General features: G+C 38.9%; 1 protein-coding gene across 4 annotated transcripts in view; it reads right to left on the reverse strand.

The window, feature by feature from the left end:
- Positions 1–2165: 2165 nt before the first annotated feature.
- SLC35A5 (solute carrier family 35, member A5) overlaps positions 2166–11165 on the reverse strand; it is a 35006-nt gene continuing 26006 nt past the window's right edge. For all 4 annotated transcript variants that reach the window (XM_005873318.2, XM_005873319.2, XM_005873320.2 and 1 more), the window contains exons 6-7: positions 4951–5731; positions 2166–3597 (exon numbers count right to left, since the gene is read on the reverse strand). In XM_005873318.2, coding sequence (XP_005873380.1) covers positions 3529–3597; positions 4951–5731 — 850 coding nt within the window. In that variant the 3' untranslated portion in view covers positions 2166–3528. The remainder of the gene's footprint in view (positions 3598–4950; positions 5732–11165) is intronic.

The raw sequence follows: 11165 nt of genomic DNA on the forward strand, positions 1-11165 counted from the left end.
TCCTTGAAAAACACCAAGCCAAGGCAATTTTATTGGTGAGTTCTTTCAAAACTTCAGGGAATACATAAAGCTGACGTTTTAAAAATCTTTCAGGGAACTGAGGCCAATGGGATTTGGCAGCTTGACCTACACCACATCCGTACATGATTGTTAGGGACGTGGGTTGATAAATCCCAGCAGGATTAAATGCATGACTAGCAATGTCAGTAGGTTTCCGTTATCTTGGCAAAAAGAGGATAGGGCTGGAAGCAAGTAAAATAGCAAATGAGGACAGAAGCCCTGCTTGTCTGTTCAGGATTTACTGTGAGGAAAATATCACTTCACTAAATTTCATATTGAATTGAAAATTTACTAGTTTTAGGGCTTTGCCTATATTTTATTTTTAAATTTGTGTTGTTTTCCATATAAAAGCGATAAGCAAGAAGCTTGTATTTCATATTATGTATGAATTTAAATAACTGTAAAGTAGAAAAAAGGTCAACACTGAGATCTGTGAGAATATTTTTTTTCCTTTCAAGGAGGAATATATATTACTCAATTTCAGGAAATCTGCTTAGGCTTTAGAGAAGGAAAACAACACTCTTTCCTTCGACTGTGACTTTCTCTGCCTCTTCTCCACACTAGAATGTTACGTTTATGGGGAAAGATCAGGACATAATTAAACTAGAGGCCCAGTGCACGGATTTGTGCACTGGTGGGGTCCCTTGGCCTGGCCTGCGGGGATTAGGCCGAAACTGGCTCTCCAACATCCCTGGAGGGGTCCACGATTGCAAGAAGGTGGTTCTCGAGTAGCATACCCTGGAATCGGGCTCCCTCCTCTCTGGTTCCGGGTGTGCCACCTGAGAACTGCAGCTGCCAAGTCACCACAGCTCCGCAGCTCCTGCGTTGAGCAGCTGCCCCGTAGGCCCTGGGGCTTCACAGTCTACTCTAGCTCACAAACAATGGGCTTCCACTTGGAGGTTCAGTGGCAACTGCCTTAGAGTTATAAAGAAAGTAATTCTGCCCCGAGTCTCTCATCTGCACATGGAGCTTGAAAACCTATGGCAGCAGGACGCAGCTGACCAAGGATTTGGGACCCTGGGTCTAAACCACCTTTCCAGCCACATCCTGCTTTCCCTCAAGATTAGGCACATTGTTGGACAGAAGGTTGGTTCTAGGACCAATGACGGAACTGGAACCAGGTCACTGCAGGCCACACTTGTGATCCAACCAAAGGCTATTCAGAAACTATGAAGGAAGCAGATTTAGTACATTAATTGTAGGTCTTAAACTTAGACGAGAATCTAAAAATAGGAAGGGACATTAGAAATCATTCCAACTTCTATACCAAGAAGGACGTCTCCTAAAACAGTTTAATGACACAATCTTTCCCTAAAAAAATTCAGTGATAGAGAATTTATTACTCTCCTCAGGAAGGCTTTTTCTGTTGAAAAGTATCATTTGTCAGGAATAGTCTTCCATATAAGGAAAGAAGAACCATTACCCTGTAACTTTCACTGTAGTTTGGTTCTTTAGAATAGGAAAGAAATCTATTTTCTCCACACGACAACTGTTCTCTCTAGGTTACACACTTGACACCAAAAGCACCGGAAATGGATGTGGTTTCTAGACCTCTCACCTTCCAGTTATTCTCCTTTTACACCAGCAGTGCTCACTAAGTACTCCTGAAAGTACCCACATCAGAACTTCACATTTCAGCTCCAGCTCTTTTCTCTGTCTCTTATTAATTGGTATGTTTACACTTTGGGCAACACTTTATGAAAAAATGGGTGAAAAAAAGTAATTGTAAATAAGAAAATCAAGCTCCAGAATTAGTGGAATATTTTATGTAATATATTCTGTAGGCAATACCTTTGCAAATAAATATTGTAATTTTATCTATTCCATATGATCAATGTTTTTGTATGCTTTATTTCCCTTAAAGTGAGGTCTTGCTATACCTGATTTCTCTTGCCTTTAAAGTTGTTATAATAATGTAATCTTCCTGTTCTACAACTCTGATGCGAAGGCAATTGATAAGGCGAACAATTCTGCTATTTTTCTGAAGTCAAGATCTACTGAAAGAGAAAGTTTTAAAAGTCGTTTGGGTCTCTGCCTCACTCCATTTTTTGAAATTAAAAGTACTCTGCATCCCACCTCACATGACAGAGTGGCAACACAAGACATAGGTTTAATAATTATTTTATTTATAAATTTCCACCAACTCTTGCCAGTCATATTATTCTACACATCACAGATGGATTATGTAATAGTATTATCTTATGTTCATCTGTATAAAAATTAGGGGAAAGAAGAGATGAATCGACCGCATGAAAATGACACTGTAAGGTTCACATTCAGTGTCTGGTTCTGTAAACACAATGGCCTTTTAGCTAAAGATAACTTTTATCCCATCACCATCCAGCTGCATGCCCGGGGGCAAGTCACTTGTTTCTTATTTTTTAAAATTATCTATCACTACCTCAGAGTCGATTGGCTGCATGCAAAAATGTTGAAAAATAACATGCACTTGAAATGTGAAATATTATTACTATAAAGTGCTTTATTATTGGCCTCCCTCTTTTAAAAATAATACTATTCATATTTCAGCAAAAATCATCTGTCTGCAAAGTAACCCTTTTCAAAGGAACTCTTATCTGGTATGATTCTGAAGCCAGTATCTCCACTCTGAGGAAGTGGATATGATATATAATTATCTTAACTTCTGGCTTCTTCTTAGTTCTCCAAAATATAATAATCCAAGAATAATAAGGTCAATCTGAGGGAAAAAAACACAACACATGGCTTAAGTGATTTAAAATACAAGTGATAACTGGTGACTAGGAATCAATTTTCACCTAAATTGAAGCTTATTTATGTAGAATATAAAAAAAGATAATCGCTAAAAACCAAATTCCCTATGAATTCCTAAACATTAAAATTCTGAGATTTTGTTTCTGAAAAATTGCTTCTTTGGTAAAACATTTAGCATAGACTACATTAAACTCAAATCAATGTTGTAGCCAGATGGCAGTCTTTCAACAAATTCTTTTAGAAAGAGTCATGTTGCTTTTTAATTGCAAAATGTGTAGCTTCAAGGGCCTCAAAATTCAAGGGGCAACTGAGGTGATGTTCATAATGATAAAAAAGGGGATGACTTTGGCAATAGAGTAGGACTACATAATTATTAATATCTGGCAAACTGATCTGTGTTTATATATTTATCGAGCACAGCTGCTATGATTATTATAAGGTTTTTGAAACCGTGGACAACAAGGAAAATAATCTGTGAATATATCTTATTGATTTATCAAGTTCCAGGCCATTAATGCAGTTTCCATACTATTACTGTCATGTCAGTTCCTTAGACCTTTCTGGCCTTTGAGTATTCTAAGCCTTGGATAAAACTGTTTAGGGAGTAGTTAGATATATGCAAAGAGCATTTTACTTTGGAAACAGTCTTGGTTTATCAAAGTGAAAAGATAAATATTACACATGCAGAAAATGTGAAAACAAGGTTGTGAGACCTGCCACCTATTTGAGTACCAATTAGAAAGTATCTTCATCTGACTCAATGGCATTCTTGGGTTTGGTAAGTCTTTCCAGTTCTTCTCCATCCTAAAGGAAACATAAAATCAGTCATTAATTAAAACAAAAGTAGAAATGTAGTGTTTTTAATGATTACCAAGGAGAAAGCTCACTCAGAAATCACGGATTTTATTTCATATAATATGGTCAAAGGAAATTAAATAAGTACTGAAGTTTTTGGAAAGTTAATTGTAGATGTATAATAGACCATGAAAAACTGAAATAAAACTCAGTACTTGAATTTCAGTTAATCTGAGCATAGTAGGAGCACCCTCTGCTGGTCTTGAAGGCAAATGACTAAAGATTGGAGAAAGATACAAACCAGGACTTGTTACCTAAATTGATATTCTTTTACCTAAAAAGTACAGCAAACAGTGTTATCAGACCATTGGAAAAGGACACTTTTGAATCTATATTCTGGCTGATATCAGGGCATTTGGGACCCAAGATTCTAATTTTTTTTATCCGGGGAACCTGTTGTATCACCACTTCAGAAGCAATACTGAAGAAAGCGCCACCATGAACTCAAGTAAGAGAGATTAATTTTTCCAAAGAATGAAATGTTCACTGCATAAAGTATTTCATATTTAGTGTTCATGAAAATTGTAAATTTAAAACAAGATTGATGAGTCTATTTCATCTTTTATTTTTAACAAATATTTAACTCCTTACTTGAGTTTCCAAAAGATATTAATTTGCTAATAACATGACTGACAGACCCTCCTAAAACAATAAGCATCTGGCAGAATAATACTCAGAATAACTGCACAAGTATTTTTCTAGAAAATTTTTTCTCTTATAGGTTCCTTTTGAAAATCGCCGCCTTCGTGAGATAAACTATGTCTGCCTATCTGGCACATGGTGGTTTATGAAAAACTACAGGGAAAATTAAGGAGCCAGGTTTTCTACTTTTATTTTGTAAGACTTACTAATGTTGAACTTTTCTTATGAAGGAGGCTTATTTCCCCAACAACGGTTGAGTGGAAAGAGTAATGAAGGAGGAGTCAGACTTCATGGGTTTAGTACCAGGTCTTTCACTTAATATCGCATTTAGCCTGAGTTTTGCTTCTACAAGTGAATTAGGGAGACTGCACAAGGTGATCTGGGAGGCACTTTCCAGTTCCGTGACTCTATAATATTCTAATACAACTAGTGCATAAGGTCCTTGAGAGTGTGATTTATATTTTTTCTAGACCTGTGACAGCATTATCATGAGCCCTTGCAGACACATAGAGACCAAAAAATGTTTGTTGAATAATTTTTTAAAGTCAAGAGATCTGATACATCTTTTGATAAATCAGCACTGATTCTATTTCTATTCCTGTGTCACCATCCTTTGAATTTGGAAAGAACAGGCAAAAAGCAGTATCTTCCCAAACTTACCCCACTGGAGCGCTCCCAAAGATGGCCACGTAGATCTCGGATCCTTTCTTGCCTAGGTCGATATTCCATATCTTGGGACTTGCTGGCATTATAAATAAACACGGCCAGAAGAGCTGATGGGGCTTCTAAGAAAAACTCCAAAGAGGGCCTGAAGTCAAAGACCAGGACAGACACTGTTGTGATAATGACAGTGGTGACCTGGGCCATCAAGACATGGAACATGTTATCCAAAAACTTCAGAATAAAAGCCACTGAGAGGCCCTGGAATGCAGTTACGAAAATAAGGGCTAGTGAAAATGCATTGTGGCCATAGAAAAACCCACAGTTCTTAATCTGATCACGTTTACTGCTCTGAAGGCCCAGGGTCAGCCCATTAAAAAGAATGCCAAAGAAATAGAGTTTGCTGTTCTGTATGAAGATATTTTCAGTGAGCTGCTTCCCCTCCTTCAATATCTTTTCACTATAGATATTGGCCATTGAAGAAGTAAAACACTGGACTATAATAAGGACATGGCCCAAGCCGAGACGAATGTGACTGAAAACCCTGACTGTGGCGTTCCACTTAGAGTCAGAAAAAGTCCACTCCTTCGCTGTGCAATTGTCTTTTCTGGGACACTCACTTCTGAACAGAAGGCAGGAATTGGATGGGCTGAAGAAGGCGTCGTGGTGAAATCCATGTCCTGCTAGGTTATGCTGCGACGTTTTGGTCCCAGCAGTGAGGGCCACAATACACAAAAACAGAATGACGAGGGAAGCCCATTGTATCCAGTTTAGATGTCTCCTGTTCAAAGAGGAAAAACAAGATTTTACTACAGGGTTTTTGCCCCCTCCCATATCAACTGTTTCTGCTGAAAACTCAGACACTTAAGTACTTGGTTGAATAAACTGTACCCAGTTTTTGCCAGAATTTCCCACAATTCAAGTTAGTGTCTGTTTCTTAAAGTCAATATTTTAATTCACTTTCATAATAAACATCCCTTAAGAACATTCAGTCATTCTGCCTCATTTTAAGTTTCCTTTGAGCCTAGAGGTTTAACTAAGCCTCCTTTCTACCTCCAGACCTATCTTGAACCTTTAGAACAATAATTTTTTAACTTAGTATAAAGTAAACTGTAGAAGAGATCTTCAACCTGGTTTTCATGAACCAGAATGTGATGAAATTCAGGTATGTGAACCTTGCAGTGTGCCAAATGCTCTATATAGGTGAATTCTCAGCCCTCCCCCAACCCTAGAAGACCCTTCAAATTCTGTCAAATTTCAAATTTCAAAGGTATTCACGATCCAAAAAAGATGTAAGGAAGCTGGCTCCCAGATCCATGACCTAATCATAAAGCATTTTATAGCAAACAACTGTTTGATAAGGCAAGGAAAATATATTTTTAGTATTTAATTTTACAAAGTCTTAACAATGCATTATTTTGCCTAACAACAAACTTGTGATATATTAAAGGCATACATTACTATTCTGTTTTATGGATTCATTCAGTTTAACAGACATTTAATAAGCACATACTATGTGGCAGGCACCCTGGGAAGATAAAGACTTGATGTCCACCCTCGAGGAATTTATACTTTTAAAAGGTAAAGAGCCATGAAACTAAATGATGACAATGTGAGACAAATGATACACAGAACTGGGGTACACTGAGGAAGGAACATTTGAGTCTATAATGGAGTCAGCTATTGCTTCAAGGAAAAATGACACTTGAGTGGAAAGGTGAAAAATACCTGAATTTGCCATGTGAAAAGGGAGTTGGTGATATATCCAGGCAGAGAGATACGTCTATGCAAAGGCAACAAGAATGTACAGTGTTGAAGAAAGAAAGAGGAGTAACTGATTCAGGTTGGGGTAAACAGAAAGGCCTCTGAGGGGAACAACATCTTCAAGTTTGAAGATGGATTAGTCAGATGAATCAGAGGGACACCAGAGCGGGGAAACAAGAGAATAACATAAACAAAGGCAGAAGTGTAAAGTAACAGGTAGGAACTAGAAATTATAAAAATTTTGGAGCATTATTGAGCACCGACCATGGGTCAAGCAATGTCCTTACAGGAGGAAACTATGAATATTCTGGGAAGTTAACTGACTTCAACTTCCTTAAAGCCATGCATTTATGAAAGGATAAGAAGGAGATCTGAGCCATGGTTTGTATGTCTTCCTTCTGGACCAATGTATCTCTTAAGTAATTGAGAATGCTCAAGATATATATATATGTGCATATATGAAGATGTGCCTGATTTCACCAATGTTTCCATAGAGCTTCATGCTATAAAACTTCATGCTAAGTGCACAGACCAGCCTAGATAGCAGCACACCTGTGCACACGATCATGTCTTCTTATGTAAACACTCTCAAATAACCAGATCAAGCGCTTAGTGATAAGGCTAATAGAGCCCTATGCCATGAGGCCAGAAACTGTCAACTAGCCACATATATTTCTATAGATGCAGCTGGTATGCATTAAGTTGTAGAAAGCAAATCAAATGAAAACAGAAAATACAGGATAAAAAATAGGTGCCCAATTTGTAAAAAAATATTATTACCAAACTGTATATTCAAATAATGTATATCAAAACTGATGAAACAAACTAAGTAGTCAAAGGACATAAATTCATAACCCATAGACACAAACAACAGTGTGGTGGGTGCCAGAGGGAAGGGGGGTCGGGGCTGGGTGGAAGTGGGAAAACGGGGATATCTGTAATAGTGTCAACAATAAAAATAAAGTTAAAAAAGAAAAGAAAAATGAGGCAATGATCTACAGTTTCTTCAGAAGTTTTTAATTTTGACAGCTATAGATTTTGCACTAATACTGACCTTGAGAAAAAAGAATCTAAGGAAACAAAGCTCTAAACAAGCTAAATAGTACTTGCTGCAATTAATTACTCATTCAAGGTAACTTTCTTGGGAAGATAAAAATGATTAAGGATTAGGCTGAAAATAGGTTTTCAGCAAATAAAATAACGCTTAACAAATTATCCTGTAAAGTCAGCAGAGAATCTGTGCTCTTACTTGTAGAAGTGATGACTGATTGTGCATGAAGAGTTTGCTCCTCAATTTAGTAGATGCAATTTAGTAGAAACTCAACTCATCTCTCCATTGCCCCAGTAAAACATTTAGATTAATGCTCAGAGTTGAACCCTTGCAGCCAGAGGAATGCTCTACCTGAGGGCCCCTGTTCCCAAGTGAACTGTTTGCTCACAATCTCTGTTTCTAAACGTATTTTTTGCCAGGTGACCTCATTATTGTAATGACGTATTTTAATGATTACATAAATGATAAATTATGAGTAAAGAAAAGAACTGCTGTCTTTATGAAAACTAAGTTGAATGTTTAAGAAAATTAGTGAAAGGGAAATCACAAGATAAGAAAACTACCTGTGATTTAGGGATAGCTGAGCTTATTTTATAATTAGGGAATAAATACTTGCTCCACTTTAAACAAACTAAAACCAGAAATAACAAATATAGGTTCAAGCAAGAAAGAAGCCAAAGAACGCCAATTAGCAAACACTACACATACTCAAAGCTTTCAATCAAAAGAATGAACATTCACATATCTTAAGTTAAATTGTTTAAAGTATGTATTTTTTAAAAAGTAATTCTTTACTTTGAGTTGCCCCTCAACTAACTGAGGGGAAAGTTAACAAATCAAAATTGTGTCAGGGCATCACTACCATATTTGGTGGTAGCAAACCAAGGCAGAGCATGAAAATAATTAAGTGGAAAGATTTACATAATTGTTTTTACAAAAAACTGTACATAACATGTTTCTTAGTAGCACAAACAGAGCAACCAGGGGCAGATGTATAATGAGAAATTATAAAAAGATTTATCAAGTGAATGATTTTGGAAAAAGGCCTGTCTACTGAGTTGCACTTTTATTTCTCTGCTGGTTCAGAGAGTAAACTTTACTATGACTTCTAAGACATTCATCATGTTTCATATGTGTTTTTAAATATTTTTTTCCATAGCTTTTCTTTAAAGAAATCAGAGAAACATATACATTCTTTAGGTGAAAATAAGTGCCGGTCTCAGTTATCTTTTGCCCTCCCTCCCCCAAATTTCAATGTTCGTGTGGACATTATTTACTAAAGCCTAAACTAACAAGGTTATACTTTGCCAAGCTTTAAAAGCAAATCAGTAAGGCTTTGAGGTCGCCAGTTTCCACTTTGAACCAATGATTTCTACACTTCAAAGAACAAATCGATATATTAAATGGGGTTTTTCTAGAAAAGACAATAAGACATTTGGACAGCGATATTTTTCCTTTTCCCACTTTTGAATTCTTTTAAATAATTCTTGCATTAGTCACCAGACTTATTTTTTCCTACCAGTGTAACCTATATTCTTTTTTTTTCCCCCTGCCCTGACACTGACCAATCAGTGACGATCATGGCCCTGAAAGGACACACCTGGAAAAGCTGAATATTCTACTGAGATCCTCCAGTAAGACTCCCCCTAAACTCCCAGCCTTTAAAAACTCTCAAAACAAAAGTGCCAGGCACACCCTCCCTCCCTGGCTCTGAGCCTTTCCCTTCCCCTTCTTCCCAGACAGGCAGGCATCTCCTAAACACTAAGGGTCCTCAGGAGACTTGCAACCGGAGCAGCAATAGACAGTGGCAGCTCCTCCGAGGCTAACCCCCTGAACCTGTCCCCAAGGCCCCCTTTTCTCTGACTTTGCAATGAGCTGACATCAGCCCCACCTCAGCTCATTTGTTTCCCATAACCTTCCTAGGGAGCCAACGCAGCCTACCTAGTGCCTCTCCTGTTGCTTCTTCTGTCCTAGGCCCGCCCTTGTTTCTCTGTCCCCAGCTTTAATAAACATACTCCAAAAGTCACCTGGACTCATGTTATGAAATCTTTCCTGCACATCAAGAACCCACACACTACAGGCCGCCCGAGGCAGACTGGCTCCTGGCTCTAGGCTGGTCCCTTTCTGGTACCAAAACCACAATGACGTATCTGTCATAAAAAAGACAAGAGATAACAAGTGTGGTGAGGAAGTAGAGATAAGGGAACTGTGGTGCACTGCTGGTGGGAATGTGGAGTAGTGCAGCCACTATGTAAAACAGTATGAAGGTTCCTCAAAAATTAAAAACTGAATTACCATATGATCCAGCAATCCCACTTCTCGGTATTTATCCAAACTCATAGATATGGAACACAGATTGTAAATGCCTAAAGCGGGGGGTGTTAGGCAAAATGGGTGAAGATAGTTAAAAGGCACAAACTTCCAGTTACAAAATAAGTAAGTCCTGGGATGTAATGTACAACATGGTGACTAGAGTTAACAATACTGTAGTATATATTTGAAATTGCTAAGACAGTACATCTCATTAAAATTCTAATTGAGCCGAAACCGGTTTGGCTCAGTGGATAGAGCGTCGGCCTGCGGACTGAAAGGTCCCAGGTTCGATTCCGGTCAAGGGCATGTACCTGGGTTGCGGGCACATCCCCAGTGGGAGATGTGCAGGAGGCAGCTGATCGATGTTTCTCTCCCATCGATGTTTCTAACTATCTATCTCTCTCCCTTCCTCTCTGTAAAAAATCAATAAAATATATTAAAAAAAAAAATTGTCAGGTCTGGGTATCTTACTGAATTTGATGTTAACTAGACTTATTGTTGTCTATATATTCACTAGAGGCCCAATGCACGAAATTCATGCAAGGGCCTTGGCCCCGCCCCCTCCCGCTGCCACTGTGGGCCTCTGCGGCCTGTGCTATGGCCCCCACCCACTGTGGTTTTGTCCGGAAGGAAGGACGCCTGGTCTAATTAGCATATTACGCTTTTATTTTATATACTAGAGGCCCGTTGCAGGAAGATTCCTGCAAGAATAGGGCTTCCTACGGCTGGAGCGAAGCAGAGAAGGGAGCGAAACCCTCTGAGGTGGGCTTCGCTCCCGTCTCCGCCGCCCGGCTTGTTTCACCCCCGCCTCCCTCCGCTGCCTGGCCCGGCTTGTTTCACCCTGCCTCCCTCCGCCGCCTGGCCCGACTTGTTTCGCCCCCGCCTCCCTCCACCACCCGGCCCGGCTTGTTTTGCTCCTGCCTCCACCTCCTGGCTTGTTTTCGGCCACCTGGCTTGCTTTGCTCCCAGCTAGTATATGCAAATTAACCGCCATCTTTGTTGGTGGATAATTTGCATATCGTGATTAGCCTATGGGAGGCGTAGCAAAGGTACAGTCAATTACCATGTTTGTCTATTATTAAATAGG

This window comes from Myotis brandtii, unplaced genomic scaffold, assembly GCF_000412655.1.
Source record: "Myotis brandtii unplaced genomic scaffold, ASM41265v1 scaffold406, whole genome shotgun sequence".
In the NCBI taxonomy this organism is placed as follows: Eukaryota; Metazoa; Chordata; class Mammalia; order Chiroptera; family Vespertilionidae; genus Myotis; species Myotis brandtii.